Below are 23,857 nucleotides of genomic sequence, written 5' to 3'. Positions count from 1 at the left end.
CATTAAATCTACATGTAGGCACCTACAAAAAGCTGTAGGACTTCATATTTTTCTGGCTAAGATTAAAGGGATAAATTGAAAGAATGAACAAACAAACGTGCCATGCTCATCCTTAAAATACACACACAAAGCAAGAGAGGCAGGAGGGAGGGGAAAGATGACTTGTAAGGTTGTTGGATTTCAGGTTTGTCTAACAGATCAGGAGTAAGTTTAAGAGCAGTATAATCTCTGATTCTTTCTGGATGTCACAGTGTTTTGCTGACAAACACTGGAGTTCAAAAGCCCCAGCACTGGCTTGGCTCTGAAGCAGCATGTGCTATTCCCAATTCAGACACTGGAGTGTGATGCAGATTCCAGCCCTTTCCCAACTTGAATATCCAGGCTCTGCCTCACAGTTTTTATTCTCTCTCCCACTGTGAAGAAGTGCTTCACAGTGTCAGGGTGTACCACCCTGGAGTCCTAATCTTAGAATTAGCACCCCTACTGTAAAATAAATGGTGGTGATGATATCGATGAATTATGACTCGTTTGGTTGGTTGATTTTAATTTTGCTTTAGTCTAGATCATAAAGAATTAGCATAAAAATCAAACTAGGATAAGATCTGTGTACCCAGGGGCCCAAAGAACTCCCACTGAAGTCAGTGGGACTTGAATGCAAATTGAAGGAGGCTCTGAAAGGCATTCATAAGGTAGGTGCTTATGCACTGCCCTGCCGGGGGTCACAGCAACCCCCAGGTGCCAGTCACCCCCAGTGAATCCATCAGACTGTGAAAGAAAGCCAATCCACAGAGCTGGGAGTGCAGACAATGCAGGCAGGGCAAAGAAGTGCTCTGTGTGAAAATGAAACCGAGGAGAGATGTTCTTAGCCCATTAAGAGCTATAATGAAATACTGCATCTTGAGTTTGTTGCTGTTAGAAGGAAGCCAGGAAACGAGCAAGAATTCATTATAAAGCTGCTCAAGACCAAAACATGAATCATTGGGTTCTAAAAAAACCTGGTTGTCTAGAGAACGGCATAGATGAAAATGAATGGAATCTCTTTAAATTACTCTCTGTATAAAGTCTTTCACATTCATCCTTTCTGGCTTTCTGATTAGTATCTTTCTGGGATGTGGGTTTTTAAATAATTCTACACCACACTCCCAGCTTCTGCAATCAAAACACTGAAATGGCTCTTGATTCTGCATTTTTCATCTTCATTTACAGGGAAAAATCTACTGCTGTCTTCTGCAGTAAGAAACTTGAACACCTACTGTCCTACCCATCTACTGGATATCCCCAAAAGTGTATGCTGAAGGCTCAGTAATCAAATGAGATTAAGATTCCCTCATCACTTTACAAATAAGGGGGCTCTTGTATGTCACTGCTGCATAAAGGAGGATTAAATCACCTCTGGAAAGCCCTCAAGATCAATCAAGTGCTGAAATGCTGGGACCTCTCTGATCTCAGCATCCCTGACAGGAAAGCAAAAAACCCCAAATCCTACACAGTAAATTGAGAAGAGTTCCCTGCAAACCCAGATGGGAATACCTGAAAGGAAAACATGGCAGCAAATCACAGCCTCTGGCTGTTTCGTTCATGCCCTGACCAGTTTCCTGAGAAAAAGAGGCTTGTATGACCACATGGAGTGCTTTTCTACATCTGTCCCTCACACCAACCCCTTTCCAGCTATTTCTGAGCCCTCTAGCAATTACAGCTTCCTGTGACAAGCTCCACTGAAGGAGCGGCAGTACTGGGAGTTGAACTGGTGTCCGTCATGGGGGGAACCACCTCAAAGCCGAGGTTTTCTTGTGTTTTAAGAACCAGAAAAACACAACTTGAGTTCATTTCTTACTAGCTGTGTACCTCATCAGACCAAAGAAATCCAACCACGAGATACAAGACTGTTGAAAAATTTGTTCCCTTATCTCACAGCTGGCTGGCTGGGAGTGTCCCTATGGCAGGAGTTTTGCTAAAAAAGATGCTGCACTGGTTATTCTGTCAACCAAGACTGCTTGGAGAGGCGTAAGAAAGAAAGAATTTTCAGGAAAAATCAGAGAACACACAAAATTGCCTAAGACCTCGTGCTTCTCATATGAACATGCCCCACTCATGACTGCTGGAGTGGATTTTACAAGACTCACTGTGATGACATCCAAAATTTATTGCAGCTTTTAAAACAAGACCATGTCTAGTAAATAGTGATGTAGTGACAGTATTTACTTGTTGGATTTAGCTTCTTTAGCTTCTTAGTGCACATAAATATACTTTTGTACTTTAAGAACAGCCATAGCTGCCTACTAAATCTTGAATAATACAAGGCAGCTTTGTAGACCTTTAAACACATGTACCAACTTGGTTCTGTCTCCTTCACAAATCTGCTTCCTTACTACCTGCACAGTCAGTCCCAAGGCCCTGTACTGCCCATCTGCTGTTGACCTGAGCTTCTAAAATGAAAGTCTTTGGAAATCATGCTTTGAAACTCCTATGCTTTCTGAGAATGGAATTCATTGCTTCCAGAAAGTGGCCAAGTTTATTTTCCCATCTCCTCAGTCATAAAACAAACTCATAACTTTATCTGTCTTCCTTGGTACATGCATGAAGAATTTTGTGCAACTTCATCTGAAAACCAATTTAGTGACCACAGGTGTGAAAACATTATCGTACATATAAATCAAATTGTAGATTTCTGATAAGCACTGAACAAGGTATTTTTCTGGTGTAACCATTTAAAAAGACAATCTAAAAGAACATTACAGTAAAATAGGAATAGCTGGAAAAAAACAGCTATTTTATGTGGAGTTTTTGGGGATTTGAAGCATCCTGAAGTGTCCTCAGTTCCAGAAAATAGCCTGTGTCTGATGTCAGAAAATCAGGCCCCTTGAAGTGCCTCATGCTCACGTTGCTGACCACATCACAGGTAAAATAACACCTTCCATACACATCGTGCTCACTGATACTCTGGTTACCAATATTAAACAAGGACTAGGGGATACTTTGCCATGTAACGTGACTGTATTAGGAAAACCTGACTCCAACCAGGAGCAGCCATAAAACTGGGTCAGAGCCCAGCCCTGCTGTCTGTGTCATGCCAAAAGCTGGCTCAGCTCCTGGGGGTTGCCCCAGCCAGAGGAGCCCAGCAGCCCCCAGGCTGATGCTGGCCTTGCCCTTCCCCTGCCATGGGGCTCCTGGAGCTTACTCACGGAGCTGGGGCAGAAATGAGGGCAACTCTCCAGGGCAACCCTCCCAATCTACCCAGACTAGCCCTGGCCCTCCCAGACAAGCCTAACCTATAAGCCCCAAAAGTCACATTCCCTACCCCTAGGCAGAGCAGTACCCGGGCCCAACATTTGCACTTCCAAAAAGGACTGATGTCAGATAAGCAAATCCATTATGACTGCACCAAGAAATAAAAAACAAAACAAAACAAACAACAAAATAAACCCCTACTTAAATGCTAGTTTGTCTACATTTTACAGTATCCCCTGTATGCCACAAAGGGCTCAGGTTATTTCCACATTCAGTTTTGTTGTTGCTGTTCTTATAAAAACACATTGCTCCTTCCCTGTGACATTTCTTCCTATCTTTGAAAGAATGCTCTCTGCTACCACAAAATATTTGGCTTGAATCCTCCAGTGAGGAGGAGCCAAGGGTTTGGCTCATGTTTTAAAAACAAAAGAAATATTACCCTAAGCATAAAACAAATGAGTGCAACTGTAACAGTAGATGGAGATAGAGCTCCTAGCACAATCTATAAATAATTCCAAGTCCTATTAGAAGTAACACAGCTTTCTGAATTTCCCTAGAAAACAGCATGTCATGATTAGGTTCCAGCTTGACTGAAATGCAAAATACCACTTTTTTCAAAAGACAGAGCTGAACAAAAGACAATATGTAGTGCAACAACTAAATTGCAAAGCATATCCACTTAGAATCTGAAATTGTGGAAGACAATGTGTGTACACATAAGAGCAGAGATATTAAAGAAGACTCTTACCTCCGTCCCCAGACCCTGAGCCAGCATCTGAGAAAAGAACAGAAAGAAATTTACATTCATGAGCTCCAGTGTGTGCTGTGAGCATGCAAAGCAAGGCTTCAGTGAAGTGTGCTACAGTGCAACTCGCGTTTGATGGCATCCCTGGGTAAATTACAGAGATCTAATCTGGATGTGATTCACTCAAGCCATCTTTCTCATGTCTCCATTTTTTTTTCTTTAAAGTCTCTCTATCAGATGAAAGCAATGTAAGCCACAGAATGCTGCAATGTCCTTAGAAGTCTCTACCTTGTTTTGTTGTTCTCAGACTGATAAATCTTTGTTCCCAACAGTACTACAAAGTACTCCACTTGGTCACTATTAAATCCTCACCAAAGAGAAATTGTAACCCCATTTGTTTAAGGAGAGAGCAATTGTAAATTTGTATCATTATCTTTAGACAACAGGACATCTCATCAAATTATTACTAGCTGCAATAAGCCATTAAATTACTATTCTTCAAAGTCTTCAGGTAAATTATTAAAATGCCATTTTTCTCACGGTTGTTGCTGAGGTTCAAAACTGAGTGCTTTCTTTCTCCTCTGCTCAACATTGTGTTGGCTGGAATGATGACAGTCATGAATTTAGAAAGTGCAACATCACAAAATTGCCAAGCCCAGAGCTTCAGTAAGAAACCTTCTAAACAAGGCAAAGCATGGAAGTGCACACACGTAGGGTTACCAAAAATAATGCCTAAGAGGAGTTTCTTTTGCAGGGAAGGGAGGGAGGATGCCATCCTATCCTCCCTCCCCCTTAGTGATGGAATCATGCACTTATCAGCATCAAGATTAATAGAAAGTGTGGAAATCACACTCTTTGGGATCAAAGTACCCTGTGAACTGTTAGATCTCATTTACTGACAGCAAGGTCTGGTGGATCTGAACTTGCACATGCCATCACTGCTCAAAACTACGAAAGGAAAGGAAAATCTTTGCTAAATAATTGGTTGCAAGAATTGCTTCAAATGGCAGATTTATGCAGCAAAGCTGCAAAGGCCAGATGCAAAAGGTGGCTGAGGAGGGGAACAGAAATAATGCTGTTTTCCCAGTGAACATGTCAAGACTTCAGGAAAATGTGGGGTTTTTTTCTCTTCTTTTCTCTGTTTTTGAAATACACAATGTATTTCAAGAGAACACTGCCAACACAGTCATTGCCAGCAGGCAAGCAAGTTTCAGAAAAGTTGTAGCAATGCATTGAAATTATCCCTTTAATCAAAAAGTTTGAACCGAAAAAGACCAGTTAATTGTGATGAGAGAATTCACTAAGTTGAACAAATCCTACACTGCAGTAGGTTTTGTCAGCCCAAGCTCCATTTAATACCAATTTATGGACAAAAAAATTGCAGCATATGTTTTTTTCTTCTTGAAAATTGTCAGGTTACAGCTTCAGAGAAGAACAACATTTCCAGAGAAAGGAGTTTATTTTCTCTCAGGTGTATGAAACATGAAATTACAGCACTGAAAAAAGTTTGTCTAATGTACTTTTTATTGACTCCTCCATCCTCAGCCAAGAAAAAATTCTGCTTTAAGTTTAAAGAACTCTCTCAAGAACAAAGGCTTACTCCTGCTCTTTTCAAGTTAACTTCACTGCCCACCTCTAACACATCCTGAGCACAAAAGAAAAACATCAAGAACTCCTGCACATAAGCAACTCAGTTTTCCTGACAGATTTTGCTCATTCACCTTTCTGGCTGTTTTCATACAAGCTGAGATATCAACAGCTCACGAGGCTCAGAGTTGAGCAAAGCTGTCTCCCACGCCAGTCAGTTTTCTCAAGTCCAGAACAGAACACCTGTGGCACAGACCTGTCCATTATGTGTGCTTTGGACTAAATCTTCTGCTGGTATGAATGCAGGGCTCATTACAACCAGTGGTCTGTTGAATCACACCAGCTGGGGATCTGGCCCTACCAGGATAAGGAAAAACCCAAGAAACTGGATTGCAGGCAATAATGCTCCAGTTCTCTCTCTCCAGATTACAGAGAGGTCTGTGGTAATCCAGATGCCCATTTATCAGACATCTGCTCACTTAATCTGCTACCAGGTCACTTGTCGTTACAGCTCAGAAGTGTAGGGCACAGGATGATCAGGAGCACAAGATACAAATTAAAAGATAAATTTACTTCTGTGCTGAATTCTACCAAACAGTGCCAGGGTACTGCGTATCAGCGAGCCTATAGGAAATCACTTAAAATGGAAGGATGGCAGCGACTTCCCATGCCCCAAACTGCAAAGAATTAACCAGTAATGAATTCAAAGCAGGAATGCAAATGGTTTTGTGAACCAGGGGGGCGTGGCAGGGTCAGCAGGCAGCCTGGAGTGAGTTGTACGTACCAGTGGCACACGATCCCTCGGACACCAGCAGGATTTCACTCTGCTGCTTGCAGGCAGCCTGTTTCAAGTAACACTCGTTCTGGTAGGTGTCACCATTGGAGCCACACACGGGCACGTAGTCATTGTTACACTGACGGGAAGGGACAGAGAGCGGCAGCGTTAGTCACACGGGCAGGGGCACAGAACCCATCCGGGTGCCCCCACACACACCCCCTGCTCCCTGCCAGCACTAAAACCCTGGGAAAACAACAGACAGGGACACACTGACAATCCTCCCTCACCTTTACTGACCAGGGGAGAGGGATGGGTATGTTGGAAAAGAAAAATCAGACTTGAAGAGACTAGGGGAAAGGTAATCTGAATGGGTAAAGTGTTCACTAAATGCCGCAGGGAGGTCTCTCACTGCCAGCAGGAGCAGGGGGCACTCCCAGGGAAGGAACGCGGGCAAGGCAAACGACTCCACACATCTGCAATAACAGCTCCTGTGTTTCCAGTGGATGGCTCCAGACAAACAGTGCTGAGCAGGCTCCATCTCCCCCTCCTCCTGCACACACACAGGTGCGTGTCTAACTGCTCGAGTGCCCGCTGGGCAGAGGGGAATGATTTCTGAGACATCCACAATCAAAGTCCATCCCTCTTTCTGCACAGACATTTCTGCTCCCGGCAAGCTGCAGCTGGGATGCTCCACAAAGGTCCAAGCTCTCCCCACGGTGGCCAGTGGGGAGGAGTGGCAGAACTGCAGCAAGCTCAGCCAGTGCAGAAGTTTCTCACCCCTGCTTTGGTTCCAGCTCCTGCTGAGCTCTGCCTGATTTCCTCTACCACCTGAAGGCAGTTTTGCCCCTTCTTGTTCATTTAAAAAAAATAATCATTTAATTTGATACCAAAAATTGGGCAACCTACAGGGTGCAGTTATCACAAGATAATCATGCTTGGAGGCTTAGAAATACTTGGGATGTGCCCTGTACATGGCAATTATACCAGGGATATGATTATCTTGTGATTACCCTACTCCTGGTATGCCTCATTGTTTAATTGGAACAAATGGAATGATCACCATTATTATTTACAAATGCTCACCTCTGCCTAAATCCAAGTAAAAACTTAGAAGAAATCATACATCCTATTTAGCTGTATTATGCCACCATGCATCTGAGGTGTGCTTGTTGGGCACAATGTGAAACACAGAACTGAAATATCAGGGATATTAACGTCAAAAATGCTTTAAACTGAATGACTACAGAAGTGATTAACACAAACAATTGCATAGATTGCATTAATTGCAGGCCTCCACACAGAGCAGCTGCCAAGAAATTATTCATAGTTGGTCAGAGTGACATTTTGATTGGGCCAAAACAAATGACATTTTCCTTTTGCATTGTATTCTCTTCAATCTTCCCAAGATGTTGCCCACCCCCAGCACCCTCTTCCCTCAGAACAGCAACCACAACAGTAGAAAGCCTCTCCTTCTGCTCCTCACGGAGGGTTCCTCCATGCAGAGATTTTAAACTGTTGATTAAAAATGTTTCTAGGCTATTTTCACCATTATGTTTCAAATCTGAGCAATGCTTCAAGCATAAAATGCCAGCTTCATCCAGAAGCTCAACAGCAATTGCTGGAGGCTGATCTGGAATACACAACCAGGACAATTAACACAATCGTGCGTGGTTTTTAAAGCATGAAGCATCAAATCATGCTTGCTTTAGGTGTAATATCTGCTTGTCACCCGAGGATTTGTGAGGAATTTGGCCTGGAGTATCTCAACAGGCTTTGTTACATGTAGAAACAAGGTTGGATTCTTTGCCTAGGAAACACAGTGGCAACTTCTCTGCCTGAGAAACACAAAGACAGCTCCTCTGCCGGTTTCCCCCACAGGAAGGGACTATCTTTGACAGGGGACCAGCTGCAGATCTGAAAGGCCAGACAGCCCCACAAAAATGGTGAAATCCCAAACCACAGAAAGGAGTACTATGAGTTAGGCTGGAACTTCTCACAAAGGTAGGCAATTTTAAAATGCATTTGAGAGACACTAGGATGCCAGGAACTATTAGTCCACTCTCCCCACTATCATCTTTGAAACACTAGGATTTAGATGGAAAAGTCAGGAGTCATACCGAGCAAAGGGAGGGATATCTTCTATATGGATCCTGCCTTGGCATTGAGCTGGAAACTGTAGTGGAAGTTACCCAGGAAAGAAAGCAAGACCACTGATGGGAGGGTTGTGATGTTAGTCACCAGGTGGTTCCTAACCCACTAGAGCTACACTCTCGCGTTTGCCCATGCTGAACCCTGTGCTCATCACGATCACAAAATACTTCCTGCTAGTGCTGGCGAGTGTGAGGTGTTGAATGGCTGTTCCCTCAGTCTAGTAACATGTTTGTGTCATTGGTTTAGGGCTCAACAGACCAGGCTCTAGATGTAAGAATGATTCTTCATTCCCAAGTAAGGACTGAGCAAGCCCTCAGGGAGATCCATGTCAAAATTCCCACTAAACCAAGCAGCACAGTGCCACACTGGCCACTTCTCTCTTACACATGCCAGTTTTTAAAATACAGCTGTAGAGCTGTCCAGGAAATGGACTCATGCAATTCCATCAGTGTCAGTCGAAGGCTGCCTTCCTCAGCACCTTCAGCCTCGAGTGCCCACTGTCACAGCCAGGGACAACCTACCTTTGGGAGTCTTTGGATCAGTGCCACTGAAAACAGGTGGTTTGTTTCCTAAAGATAATGGGAACCTGTGTAACTCCTCCTCCTGGTTACACCCTTAAAAGCTTGACCTCCTCCTACTTTCATGGATCAACTACTCCTAAAATGCCACCCACATCTTGAACCAAGCAGCACAAAAATATATTCCAGAAATAAAACAAAGCTGGAAGTTGGACAGGTGGTGTTGCAGCTCCACAAACACTGAAGCACGTGGAAGACTCAATATGCATGAAAACAGGACTCCTTCCTCCCACAAAAAACAGTGACTGCCCACAGACTTGGTGACTTAAGGGCAAAGACACTGATGGAAAGTGCATGGTATACTGTTTTGATGTGTTCATGAAATGTAAGAGGGAAGAGCCCAGCTGCCAGACCTATGGCTTTGGGCAAACAGGTACAGACCCCAGCAAGCCATGTCTCCAGCCACACGCCTGCTGGCACAGCTCTGCACCTTCTGTTGGACGCACTGAGGCTGAGGGAAGGAAGGGCTGGTGGTTATCACATGCTCGGCCCTCCTGCAGGAGTGAGCACTGTCCTCACAGAGGAGCCTTCCCTCCCTCCCAGCACCAAAGTCTGGGCTTGTCCTGCGCAGGGGATGGTCTGCATCTCCTGATCAGAATGGGACATGATGTTTTTCAATAGAATATGTGTCTCATTGAGAGGTGTCACAGCAGACTGTGACAAGAGAACCAGCCAATATGAACTTCTTTCTCAGCACATGCCTGCTGGCTCTCCAGGGCTGGAAGTCTAACTTGGGTGTTCCAGAGCAGTCTGATCATATTCATCCTCTCAAATAAAAATAAATTCATTTTAACTCCACTTGGGCAGATATGAAGTATCTGTAAGTGTGGTTTGCACAAACCCAAACAAAGACTGCAAAGCTCTGCTCTCCACTTCAGTGTTCACAGCCCCTAAAGACACGGGCTGGTCAGCCCAGAACTTTCATCTGTACGGAGGCAAAATGAGCTCTCCATCCTTGTCTATTCTCTCAAATTTCTGAAGACATAAAATGCAGTTATAGTGGTGAGGACTCTGTTATTGATTTGCTCACTATCACCACAAAGAGCTATCACTGAAATGGGAGCCCTGAATTCTGATGGGTGGCCCCCTTAGTCGTGACATAAAATTACCTGGCCAGCTCTGCCTCACCACACCAGCCTCACACACCACACCAGAAATTAATTTTCTACTCCACTGGCACATCTTTTTGGCTTTTCACGCTGTCCAGTGATGTTACAAGAGAAGCTAACATCCCCCCAAGCTCTGCCTGTATCAAAGCGCTCGCGTCTGACTAGAGGAGCCCCCGGCACAAGAGCGCCCTTGGCAGCGCTGGCACAGCATCAGCCACAGGTAATTTGCCCTCCAAGGTCACCGCCAGCCCTGCGGCTCCACAGAGGGCTCACAGCAAGACAAAGAGCTCTGAGTATTTACAGGGCCACTGAAACCAAAGATTGCTGTTGATGCTGACCCATTTCCTAGTGACTGGGACCACAATTGCCCAACTCATTCTTTGGACCTTATTTGCATATTCATATACCAATTACGTGATTTCCTTAAATCTGTTTCAACTGCCCCCTACAGAACTGCTAAACTCAGCATACTTAGACTGTTCACCTCTCAAAGAGGGGACCACACAGCCTGGAGAAGTTTACCTATCTTCATTTACCCCAAATCACCAGGCACCAGCACTCTGCCTTGGGAAAAGAGCGCTCCCGATGCCTTCTTCCCTGCCAATGGTAACATCTGAATTTGCACCCTCCAGGCTACGAGTTCACAGCTTTATGCCAAATGGCAACACCAAACAGGGACCAAAGACCCAAGCATTCTCAGTGGCTGCTCTAAGTTCCCCAGGCTCATGGCACAACATCTGCCCTGGCTTACCACCAGGCAATGGGACAAATCACAGGGGTTTCACTGCCTTACAGATTTTTTCTTAGAAAGGATAAGCAGACCAGACCATAACCCCAGTATCACTGTATATGCTGAGCCAAGGCAAAGGCTCAGAACAGCAGTCTCACACTGAATTTTTGATTGCATGCGAACTCTAAATGGAATAAAAGACTCCCATGGTCAATGTGATTTCCCTTCCAACATGGGAAACACAAGTGTTCAAGAACTACTGTCTTGCTCTCATTAGAGAAAATTCCTTCTTTGTTTAAAATGAAGGAACTTATCACTTGGGTTTTATCTCTGAAGGCACATTTAGCTCTAGAAATATAAACGATACTTGCAACACTTTAACGTGAATGGTCTATCAAAGCTCAATATTAACATAGTCATTACACAAGTGCAATCTTGAGCTGTGCACTATTTGGCCTGTTCTACTGTAAACACTCAAATCAGCACTGTAAGTTTCACAACTTCACCAATCCACATTAAAATGCACAAAAACATTGGAGCATAAACACACAAAGAACCCTGCGCTGGTACACGCTTTAAAGTCCTTTAATTTGTGTGGTTTCTATTCAGGTCATTATTTAAAGACCAGCTGTTTTGCGAGTTAGCTAAAACATTAAATGGAATCCTTCATAATGAAATCGTCTGACTTTGAGAAGGGCTGAGGTTTAGATGTAGCTGAGAGAGGAAGAGACAAGAAATAGAAGGAAAACCCCTTCCTACTCAGTAATAGCTCTCCTAAAACTATATAAAACCTAAAGGAAGTTCATCATTTTGGAACAGAGGGATTGCTCCTTAATCTGATCAGCTGGGCAGATAAACAAGCAGAAGCATTGTCACTATGCAGCCCTTCCTGAAAATATTGCATAAGCACATTACAGATCCATTTCTTTAACTAGATCAGAACTCCGAATACAATAAGCCATGATCTGTATCAGAAATGAATTTAGAAAGGACTCTAAATCCTTGTTAAAAGGGCAGGGATGAAAAATCAGAAATGCACAACCTGGAACTGCAGACCCGAAGGGACATTTAAAGCCACAGCATCTGCATTTTCCCAGAGAAACTTACATCTTCTTGACACCAGTTGGTTCTCCTGCCAGCTTTTATACACACTGCCAGGTTTTCCCTCTAACTTCTCTGCACATAGAGAGATAAATTGCCAAGTGATAGATTATAAAGGGAGATCCTTGATTTGTATTCTCATTAGTGAATTAGAGAACGAAACATCAATCTCCTTACCTTGAACTGACAGACACAAGTCACACTGTCTCCAATCCTTAAACACTCCCCATCAAATTTACAGGTATTGGTGTCGCAGAGAAAGAGATCATTTTCTCTGTCATCGTAACCTCAAATGCAAAGAGAGGAAAAAAAAAAGTCAGCTTCGGACTAGCAAGAGGAACTATACGGGATGATTGCATTTTAATGCACATAGCACGACAACCTTGTTGATGAAATTGACAGAGTCCAGATTTCCTTTTGTCCTTCCCTGTCCTCAGCTTTTCACTTTTCCTCTTGTTTCTCCCTCGGTGTTTCTCTCAGTTCTTATTCCCCACTGCCTCACGCACTTTTTTTCTATTTCACGGACTCGGTTTCCTCAAAAGTCACTCGGTAATTATGCAATTTCATGGCTCTGGGTTGGAAATGTCATCAACTTATCCCCATCCGATCACAAATCTGTTGGACGAAAGTCCAGATTGGAATTTCTCCAGCCCATGACACAACAAAGCCCCCAATAATAAAGACAAACAGGCTGTGTGTTTTCTGTGATGGTCTGCCTGATCCCAATGAAGATTGATGACCTCTAAGTTAACAGGAGAAGTGCCAGGTTCCCCACGAGCCGCTGAGTGAACCGAGCTCTTTGCCTTCAGATTCTCCAGGAAAAACCAACAGATCTGACTGAAGATTCAGTTCACGAATACGAGCATGAATTTCAGATTTCGCTAGCTGACTTCCCCCTCCAACAACGAGTGGCTAGATACTAAACAAAACAGCTATATCAGACTCCAAACCCATTAAGACCTGAATCCATTGATTTTTTAAAAAACATCCGAGTCCTTTTAACCATATCACTACATGTTTAAAACGAAGAGCTCACCGCGCAAATTCCCCCCGATCTAACACGTCATGTGCGATGCACGCAGTATCCCGAATACCGCTCTTCCCCTCAGAAGGCTACTACAGTCTCATTTCCGAATGATTTTACGTATCGGAGAAGGACCAGCTGCTGACCTACATAGGAGACCCGTTACAAAGGTCAGCCCGACTTTAAGAAACAGGCAGCGGGCTCCCGGTGTCGCCACGCCGATGCCCCGATCCGCTCTCCGCCGGGTGCGCACGGAACCAGCCGCCCGCAGGATGCGCACACGCGGCCCCGTCTGCCCGCGCCCCTCTCCCGCAAGCCGAGTGCCCCGTTCCGGGCAGAGCCGCGCTCCGCAGGGGCCGGGGCTCTCTCCCTGCCCGGGGAGCCGCCCGCACCGGCGGAGGGCGCGGCTGCCGCGCCCGGCGCCGCGGAGCGGGGCGCAAGCGGGGCCCCGGGGGCTGCGGTCGCACCGGGAACGGCGGCGAGCCCCGACGCCCGGGACTTTCAGCCTTCGCTATTCCCGTGCACTCAACGGGACGCGGCATCACCCTCTGAAGTTGCCTCCCGCGAGCTCGTCCGCGCAACTCCGAGCGCCCGGCGGGGCGCGGCGGGGCTGCCGGGACGCTCCGGTGCTTACCGGAGCAGTTCCAGCCGGTGGGCGTCTGGCAGTCGCTTAAGGAGGTAGGGAAGGCCGCCAGCTTGTCGGGGCGGGCGAGGACGAGCAGCACGGCGGGCAGCAGCAGCCAGCAGCAGCAGTCGCAGAGCGTCCAGCCGCCGCCGCCACACTGCCGGGGCGGGGAGGGCTCCCAGGGCACCATGACTTCCTAACTCAACTCTCCGGCGGCGGCGTGCCCCCCGGGCGGCGCGGCGGGCGGCAGGGACGGGCGGCGGGGCCGCTGGGCATCCCGGGGCCCCGGCCGGCGGCGGCAGCGGGTCAGCGAGCGGCGGCCGGGCGCTACGCTGGAGCGAGCGGCGGAGCCCGGCGGGGCGGCGCGGGGGTGCGGGCGGCGGCGGGGCGGGGAGCGGCTGCCATAGGGGCCGGGCGGCGGGGAGCGGGGGGAGGGCGCGGAGGGGCCGCCGCCGCGCAGCCGCCGCCGCCGCCGCCTGCCCCGCTCTGCCGCCCGCATCCCTCTGCGCGGGGGAAGCAGCAGGTCCCGGCCCGCCGCGTCACGTGCGCCGCCGCGCCGCCCCCATTGGCCGAGCGGGATGCGGGGCCCGGCGGGCGGGGCCGGCGGAGCCGCTGCGCCCCGCGGCAGCGCCCGGGGCAGGGCAGGGCGGGGGACGGCGGGGACGGTGGGGACTCGGGCAGCGCTCCGCACCCCTGCGCACCCGTGCGCCCGCGGGCGCCGTCCCGCCGGCCGCGGGGATGCGCCGGCCCCGACGGGGCGCGAGCAGGGCAGTGCCGCGCATCTCCGCGCATCTCCGCGCCCAGACATGTGCGCGCACGGCCCCCAGCCGCAGGTGGCGAGCGCGCCCGCGGGCAGGGCCGTCCGTGCCACCCTCCGCGCACACACGGCGCACACGCTCGGGCGCTGCTGAAGTTGCCAACCGCGCGCCCGGGTGCCGGAATTTAATCACGCGCGGCTGCGACGTTAGGAAAATAAAACACCGTCACGCCCGTGGGGTCTGGAGCGGGCACGGGGCTGGAGAGGTGACGAGGGGAAGAAACGAGCACTGCGGGGAAAGCAGGGAGAAGAGAGAGAGGGAAGATCTTGCCCAGCCTCGGCAGGCAGTGGCCAAGGTCTTCTCGGGCTGCGGCACCATCCCACCATCCCCGCGACGGAGCCGGAGGAAAATGCACCATCACGCTGGCACGGAGGGCTGCTCTTGCCTCCCACACCTAAGGCACGCTGGCGGAGCGCAGCCCCGGAGCAGCATCCCGCTGCCTCCAGCCGGCGATGTGCCACGGGGCTGCGGGAGCCGCCTCCCCCGCTGCGCGCTGCGCTGCGGATCCTCCTCCCTCCTCCCATCTAGGGCTTCAGTTTTAGCAGGCGGTCGCCAGGACGGTCGCGGGGGGGGACTCCCCTCGCTGCCCCGGTGGCGGGAGCACAGCAGCAGTGTCCCCCTCACCCTCTCTCCGCGGCCGGGGTTGGGAGCCGCCGGCCCCGCCGCAGGGCTGGGGGGACCCAACTTCGCCCCCTCCTCCGCGCATCTCCGGGCCCGGCGCCCGGGCGGAGCGAAGCCGGCAGACCCCGCCAGGTAAACCGGAGACCTGGCCCCGACCGGCGCTTAGCGTGCGGCCGTGCTGCCGGCGGGATGGGGCGGCCGGCGGCTTGGGCGACAAGGACGCGTTAGGTTGGAGAATAATAAAAAAAGATCGCATCGATTTCTGCAGATGGCACCAGGGAAGCGCTTTCTAAACACGGGCGCTGGACCCCGCGGCCGCCCGTGCCGGTGGGAGCCGCCGGCGGAGCAGCCGGGCCGGGCGGGACCGGGGCTCTGTGCGGATGCCAGGCGTTGGGCAGGCGGGCTGGGCTGGGCTGGCCCTGCCCCTCCTCCGCCCATGGGAACAGCTCGGCATCTCCGAGGGCTCCGGCAGCGCACGGGCGAGCCGCGAGTGTGGGCGCTGCAGGCTGGAGGAGGGTGCGACTCCCTGTGGGCCCGGAGACCCCCGAATGCATGCGAGGAGACCCTGCTGGAAGTTTGCTGTTCCCGAAAGTATGACCTCCTTTTCGCCCCCTATAGCTGAGAGTCCACACAAATCCTTACACCAGTACTACTGCTTGTTATCCCTTCATATAGGGGCATAGCAGGAGCCAAGGAATACTTCACGCTCAGTTAATTCCCGTCTAGCTTCTCCCTAAGCTGTAAACCAGGTTTTCTTCTGCCTCCTTCCTCCCCTGTACATCTATGTCTGCTCCCTGCTCTGCCCACCTGCTGCTATCTGTATTGACCTCTTCTGCCTACTTGTACTCCAGAAGCCTATGCTACAATTAAAGGGTATCAATTTGCACATTCCAATATGTTCTAAAGCTCTGATGAAGATCCACACAAATCCGTGCCTACAGTTTCCTACTTACTAATCAGGACCTAAGCAGAAAGAAAATACTAATTTTTACTGCCTGCTAGTGGTTGCACTGGATCTTATCCTTCATCTTCCGTGGGATTACAGAGCATCTGCCAGCTGAGCACCTGGTGCCAGATCAATTTTTTTTCCTTCCTTTTATCTCTTTACTTCACTTTTTCATGCCATTCTGTTATTTCATATACTATCATGTTCCTTTTATTTCCCTGTCTCCTCTCCCTTTTTGTTTTAACTGTTTTGGTTTGTTTGGGTTTTTTTCTCCCTCATATTCATTATTGCTGTTAAAACTCAGCTCTCTGCTTGACATATCACCGAGGTGCTTAAAAACCAAAAATGTCCTGGCTGGCCACAGGTACCACAGTCGCAGCCTCACCAGGGGAATGTCCTCTCTCTTCTATCTTTCTGCCCTCCTCTTGTTTCTTCTTCCCACTTCCCTTGTTCTTCTGTGTGGTGTCACTTCTCTCCATTCCCCTGGCTGCAATTAGCAAAGCCTGCAGTTTCTATTCCCTTCTTCTCCTTTTCCTCCACTCTCTTCCCTTCTTCTACCCCAACCTACCTTCCTTTTCACATAGCTACAGGTCATAAAGGCACGCTGGCCTCATCTTCAGACCGGTCTGACCAGACCACATGGGAATGAGACTGCGAGGTCAGTCCTTCCCAGACCCTCTCTGACATGTCTCTCCTGCCACAATAACTCACTCTCCAGACGATCCCACAAGTGTTCCTGGTGCTCACAGGACCATGAAATCCAGCAGCAGAGCCCGGTTCTGGCCTGTGCTGTCCCCAGAGTGCTGCACAGCACCTCAGCCACCGAGCTTCAGGCTCACGGTGCTGGCTGACAATTACCCTGCTTTATCTTCAGCCACTCGCACAACAGGCAGTGCCTGGGGAGACAAAGAACCCCTCTGTTGGTATACTGGCTTTAAGGCTTTGGGATGTGGAAGTTCCACCAGAGGTCCTGTAATTGCCACAAAATGATGCCTGAGCTGTGAACATGAAAGCGTCTGAAGGGCAATCTCCTTATGGCAGAGTAGGACAGTTTTTGCTCTGACTAGCACTGGTATCTTCCTTAAAAAGATTTTCCTTGTTGATACGAAAATTCTATCTGTAAAAACATTTTGTTAAGATAAAAAAATACATCTGTCTGTTCCAAAAGGGATGGCTAGACCCACAAGCCCCTTTTCTCAATTACTCTCACTAGCAATTTCTTCTGAATTACAGAGACTGAGCTATAATCATTTTTTCATGTAGTCCCTAGCTCCAAAGCATTCTACCCTCTTAATGCGACACTGCACACACAACCTCTCAGCAACACATTATTCCCAGCTATACTGCAACACTTAGGCTAGTTGACATCTACAGTCTTGTACTCCCTGATGTGCCCATCCCATCTCACCACTGCACAAAATCTATGACTTGTAAACCATGCAGGCAGCGCCAGGCTGGTGTGAGGTACAAATTGCCACCGGTATCTCCTCACTGAAACACTGAGGTCATGCTACCGAGCCACCGGCGGGGTTCCTTGCATTGACTCTAATGTCAGATGAGCAGCAAAAATAATCACAGCCTTCTTGGAAGGGTCTTCTTGTACATGATGAGGGCAGGCTACATCTCAACTATTAAACCCACCTCTTGTAGAGCTTTTCTGAGGCCTGCAGTTTTGAGATGCCCATATTACAATAAACAGGCTGATGAGTGTATTCAAGGGCAGCTAATAGCGATGCAGATTTGTCCAACACACGTGGCCATGCCATGCATCCCAGTGCTCGGAGATCAGCTTCCAGCTGACAAGCAGCTGTTTGAGGTTTGTTTCAGGCCCTCAGATGTCTCAAAGTGAGGGCAGGGTGGGTCCTGGCTGTGCACTGCACTCCTTCAGCTAGGACTGGGCAGCAGCAGCTGGCAGAGGGGGCCTGGGGCCAGCCTGCATCTGGTCCCAGTCCCACGTAGGCACGTCTGTGAGTAATGCTTTCTGTTGCTGTGCTTGGCCAGCAGATGCTGTACTGGTGAGGAATTACGCAACCTCAGTTATTCACACTTGTATTATATCTTGGCTGTGCTGCTCTGGGAGGCTGCAGATTCCAGAAAGTTTTCCAGAACTTGGGAGAAGCCAAATGGTGCAGATGAGTGTACCAGAACCTCCTCAGCAACACAAGCTCTGGGTACACAACACCCATTCTCTTTCTTCTCTGTCTATCTATGGAGCTATGACTATGAAGCTAATGTCATGGATCTTGATCTTTAAAACGCTTTATGTCCTGTGTCTGATGTCTCTAAGGGCCCTAGGAAGTAACCTTGATTAAGAAGAGCACTGAAAAAAGGCTTCTTACAGTTCAGCTAATATTAATGAACAATGTTTTAGTTGAGCTAGCACTAGAAGTGTGGGCTAATGTTCCACAGCTGCTAAGAACAAATCCCACCAAATGTACAAGGGACATTTGAGTTAGCCCCTTCCCTGTTGCCACTACATCACAGCCTGTTTATGAAACACACATTTACAGAATTGCAAAAACCCCAGCCAAACCCCACTCTGTACAATTCTTGAGAGAATGAAAACTATACGTGTGTGACCTACTGCAAGCTACCACCACTTGTTGTGGTTCCTAAGGAAAAAAGGGAAAAAATCTATTTAACCTACAAGACACTCACCCAATCATGGTGGTCCCAGCCAATCCTAAAGAGAATGGAGTGTGAGGGTCACCAGTTTTCCATGGTAATTCTTCTTGACAAAACCATGTGTCTCATTCAAAAGATCCCACTAGAAAAGGCTTGGAAGCCCAGTTGCCAGTCAAAAGACCCCAGGCAGAAGGAAAGGATGTTACCTGTTCCAGCAGAAGACCAGTGAAGGACACACAACCTGTATGCACTTGCTGTGTTGTATATGAAGCTGGAATTTCTCCCCGCACCACGGAAGAATAATGCTTATTTCAGGTCTGTGTATTTTCAGGCCTGGTTTGACCAAAAGTTGGCACACTTAGACTAGACACGTGTTTCTGTCAGAAGTTTGTGAATCTCAAACAGATTTTATGATCATCTATTTTTCATGTGTGCAGGAAAAGCACACATGGCTTCACTCGAATGCACAGGCAGTAGGGAGCTCTTTGCCTACATGCAGTTTTACAGATTTTATACAGCTTTCAGCTAAATCACATATATCCATGCTAAGTATGCCACTCTTGGATATCATAGATTTTTAATGCTCTGAGGGATCCTTTGGGTCTATAAACAACAAGTAGATTACATTCATCTACATCATGACAGACTTTTTTCTCCCCCTCTTGCTTATGAGACAAAATATGGCTCTTGTTCTTCCCTGGAACTGGTATGGGATTCAAGCACAATTCATGTACAGTTATGAGAAAACCATGCCATATTTTTCATTGTAATTAACTGCTTCAGAGCAAGACTTCTCATGTATAAAGATGAAGAAAGGTCTCAGCTTTGCCTGAAAGACAACTTGCCTTTCAGCAATGTCTCACACTTTGAGTTTTGACTGAAGCATTCCACTGCTTTGGTGACCTGTTGTGCCAAAAAAGCTGTCTTGTGTTACGCTTTGCTTTCAACTGAATTTGCTGGCACATACCAAGGGACAGAACAAAGTATTGCAATTTATACTGGAACACTATTTTGTGCTGCTCCACACATAAAACTGATGTCAGGAAAAAGTGTACAAAGGACATGGAAAACATAAATAAATACTTTTACCTTCAGTTTTAAATAGATGGATCGAAATGCATGAACCCTAAAGATTTATGAATCCGTTTATAGTCCATTCTGGAGTTTTAACATTTCATGCAGCTTGTAGGAGGGAGTGTATTATTTATAAAAAGCCATGGTTATTCACCAGTGTTTATTTCTGAAGAGCAACAAACTATCTTCAAGGGAGATTAAGAAATTGATACCTCTGGTTTACCACTAGTGTTAGCCAACTTAAAAATCCTTTCTCATGACTGATTTACAAAGACCTTTACTCTTATGAGCACATTTGCAACACTGGACATTTTGTTACCCGCAGTAGAAATCACCTCCACCTCTCAGGACTGCAATGGATTCAAAGAGGTGGTGCTGGTGGAAACCTTTGCTGTTGTGGAGATACTTGAGCTTTATTTTTGCAGCCCTTTTCCCATCACAGTATTGAATGGAAATTCAGACCTAGGGCCTGCAAGGAGAAAACCCACAGCAGCTATTCACAGATATAATTTCTGTGTGATGTGAGTTTCTTGGCTATGTGAACAATTTCTTCTGTCTGATGAAATGTAACATCCATTTCTTGTTTTCATTTTCTATCTTTGGGCTCCTTTGCCCAGAGTTGTTTTTAAGACAAAGGACCTGGAAGAATTATAATGTAAAAGTAAGTGAAGCCTTAGCATACCTTTGGTCTTTCTAGCTACTTTACCTCATTGGAATTGCAGTGATTGCTTTTCTTCCTAGCAGGTCATAAATCAGTTTCAATGAAAAACAACTTGGACATTAACCAGCATTTTCAAATCGTGTTTCTCAGTCAACTTTTAGCTTCTCCCTCTGTGAAAGTGGAGTTTGCAGAAGTTGCATTCAAGCTCATCTCAACTGACCATGCAGCATCCTTCTACCTAGATACAATTCCTACAAGCCACCAAGGGAGTTCATAGTTTAATTGAACAAATCCCAAGCAGTCTGACCTATCCCTCTGGTCTCTGCTCGGCAATGCTGTCACAGAAACACCTGAACTGTGTCTATCTGCAGAGCTGAGAGCCCAGTCACAGACAGATGTAGCACTGCTCATCACAGGAGCCATTTCTGGCTTGTCTCCAGCAGAGCCTTGAGGACAGGTGGAGGGATGGTGCTGCTCAGGGATAAGAGGGAGTCTCTCTGTGGCTAATAGCTCCTGATAGATTTTATTTCCATGAATTTCCCACGAACCACATGAACATATGGCAGCCTGGAGGACCTGTGGTCGTGAGCTTCACAAACTGTGAGAAGGTAACTTTCCTAAACTCGGCACCTGCCAACATCATTTGATACTCCTACTTCATGCATTATGAAACAAGAAACAATCATTTTGTATTCAGCAACTTGTGCCAACACTTATCTGTAAGCTCTGCTCTATGTCTCCTGATATATTGCTAAATCCTTCTAACAGATAACATCCTGCCCATGCTCTCCTTTCACGTAGGGCTGGAGATCTGGCCCCTACTCATGAGAGGCATCAATGGGCAGAGTCTGACCACTGCATGCACCGCCAACAGGAGTGTCCCTTCCATAGTCCTGAGAGAGTTCCTGCTGTCCCGAGCATGTGGCATGGCTACAATGTGTGAACCCAAAGACAGAGTTACCTGTTAAACACAAGGAACTAAAGGCCACTTTGTACGCCCCAGGAAAATATTGGGATAAGTTCAACTGCTCTGTCGTGGTATCGTGCCAAAGTGGTGACCAGAGGGGTGGTGTGGTCCTGTGTGCTGCTCAGTGAGAGCCTGGTGGATAGCCCTCAGCTGGCCTGGCTCAGGTCAGAGAGTGAAGGGTCACGGGAGCACTGCCAGCTGTCCTTGGGAATGGAGCATCAATGAAAATTAAGGACAACAGAAAAACCACTGAGGGTCTTGAAGGATTTGCATAAGAAGGATTTACACCTGGATCAGAAGTCAAAATCCTTAGAAATTTTTTGCATACACGCACACACACACACACCCACACACACACACTCGTACCTACATACATGCATGAAACATAATGCTTTAGACATTATGAAATCAGATTCCACATCTGAGAAAGGAGATGCCTAGGAGAGCTACAGTTTTGTAAAACACCATTTGGCACTTTCCACCTCAGGATCTGAAAGGGATGTTCTGGCTATACTGGCATTGTATACAACAGGCTACCAACAGCCAGCACAGAGATGGTGTTCTAAGGAAAATGAATATTACTTCCCACTTAATGTATGGCACCAACACTTAGGTAGAATTTGTTAGTAAGCCACACTAATCTATCTGATTTGCGAGCTATCACACATGTATTTAACTTTACCTTAAATGAAACAAAACAGCAATACTGTGAAGTATTGTTGAAACCTGAAAACAGTTCACTCCACATAATTAAATTTTAATTCAAAATGTCATTGCTTGTGTATGACAGAAACATTTTTTATGATCAGTCAGACAATTTCTATATAATAGCTACCTTTATTTGAAGGCATATCGACTCAAAAAAGTAAAAAATGCAAATGAAGATTCTTCACTAGCTAAAACATTGATGTCAAATTATATATACAAATGGTAGCATAAAAGAAAAAAAAGATTTGTCAAGTACATCAAGTAAAGCTCTATAATAATACAGAACTCCCTGATGCCTTAACCAGAATATTTAATAGCTTCCATTTAAAGAGAGAGGAATTAAAGGCAGAGTGCAGTCCCAAATACCACTCCCATCTACTCTGAATATGGTGGCAGAGTAATTTTTCCTAGATCTGTGACACACAATCAGAAATCATCCAAGGTATTTGCTGCCCAACACATGAGAAGTGGCTTTTGCATATAATACTGGGAGACCCAAACTGAAGGTGAACAAAGTACCTCTGCATTTGTGATATCCACAAAGTCGCTCATCCCTGCCCATGACCTCTCGGCTGTGCTTTCCTCTGCTGGTGATCCGTGTCTTGGCTGACCCCGCCCTGCTCCCATTCCCTGTTCTCTGAGCTTTCCAGGCACAGCACACACCCTGCTGTCCCACGCTGCTGGGAGAAGTGGCACCCTCTGGCACAAGTTGTCTTAGCTCAGTGTCCACCCTCCTCCTGCTGCAGCCCTGCTAGAGGATCTCAATCCCAGATGGATGAGGGTGTGAGGACAGGGCTGGCAAAGACTTTGGCTTCCTATGGAAATGGCACATTCTGCCCAGAATACAGCCTCACCATTTGTTTTTTCTTTACTTCCTAAAACTTCGGTGCAAAGCAGTCACCATTAAACTCCGTGCAGGAGAAATACACAGCAATTATGAGAAGTTCTCTGCAATTCCCTGTCCTGCACCAGCCACAGCCTCACTGCGGGCTGCAGACAGGGCATGGAGGAGTCTGGTGCAAGAAGGACTCTGAGAGACCCCCTGCAGATGATTTATGAGCTTAGACCGCTCTAAAATGGCTCCTATTTCCATCCTAGCAGAAAGATGTAAAACCTGCTCCATGCCTGCTCTGTAAAGTGAGCAGGGTGTGTGATGTGCAGTATGTTGATAACAGACAAGGTGCCAGTAGATGGCTCTCAAGATATGAGGCCTACAGGGCTGAGCCCCCCTCCTGGTTAGGGAGCAGTGCTGCTGCTGCATGCCGGAAGCAAAACAGCCCCTCAAACTCTACCTTGGGGCAGGACAGGGATGGCTTGGAACTGTGACATCTTCTCCCCAGACACGCCTAAAAATAGCCAAGTCCTTAGCTTTGTTATTTTTGATAATTCGAGGCAAAAATGCACTCCTCACTAAAGCAGGCTTGAAATCTCCCTTTAATTCCTTAAGTGAGATTTAGGGGCTGTTAAAGTGGGCTGGGAAAAGCTGAGATGATGCTTCTGCAGTACCCCTGTTGGTGTGCAAGAAGAGGTACTGCCAGTCCCAGCGGGGCTGTGTAGTTAATAAGTCAGATTTTCCTAACTAAACAGTTGAGCTATGTCTATTTAGAGTTGATTTTCTCAGGCATATGTGAACTAACACCCCTAAGGGGAGGGGGTCCAGGAGGGATGCTCAGAGTTAGAAATTCTACAGAGGATTGAAATGAATTTTAAGTACTGTGTAACTACTGTAGATAACATTTAATTGGGAGAAAAAGAGGAGAGAAGGGGAGGGGGCTCTCATT

At 47.3% G+C, this 23,857-nt stretch overlaps 1 protein-coding gene across 5 annotated transcripts in view; it reads right to left on the bottom strand.

Annotated features, from left to right (window-relative positions):
- The window catches only part of TMEFF2 (transmembrane protein with EGF like and two follistatin like domains 2), a 553,100-nt gene that overhangs the window by 111,422 nt on the left and 417,821 nt on the right, over positions 1-23,857 (bottom strand). For 4 of the 5 annotated variants that reach the window (XM_063399875.1, XM_063399874.1, XM_063399877.1 and 1 more), the window contains 3 exons: positions 12,185-12,294; positions 6,345-6,474; positions 3,977-4,003 (listed from right to left, as the gene is read on the bottom strand). In XM_063399875.1, the coding sequence (XP_063255945.1) occupies positions 3,977-4,003; positions 6,345-6,474; positions 12,185-12,294 (267 nt within the window). Of the gene's footprint in view, positions 1-3,976; positions 4,004-6,344; positions 6,475-12,184; positions 12,295-13,665; positions 14,034-23,857 lie in introns of those variants that run through there. The other variant, XM_063399873.1, reaches the window with a different exon arrangement.

This window comes from Prinia subflava, chromosome 6, assembly GCF_021018805.1.
Source record: "Prinia subflava isolate CZ2003 ecotype Zambia chromosome 6, Cam_Psub_1.2, whole genome shotgun sequence".
Taxonomy (NCBI): domain Eukaryota; kingdom Metazoa; phylum Chordata; class Aves; order Passeriformes; family Cisticolidae; genus Prinia; species Prinia subflava.
This window is presented reverse-complemented; position numbering and strand designations above follow the sequence as displayed.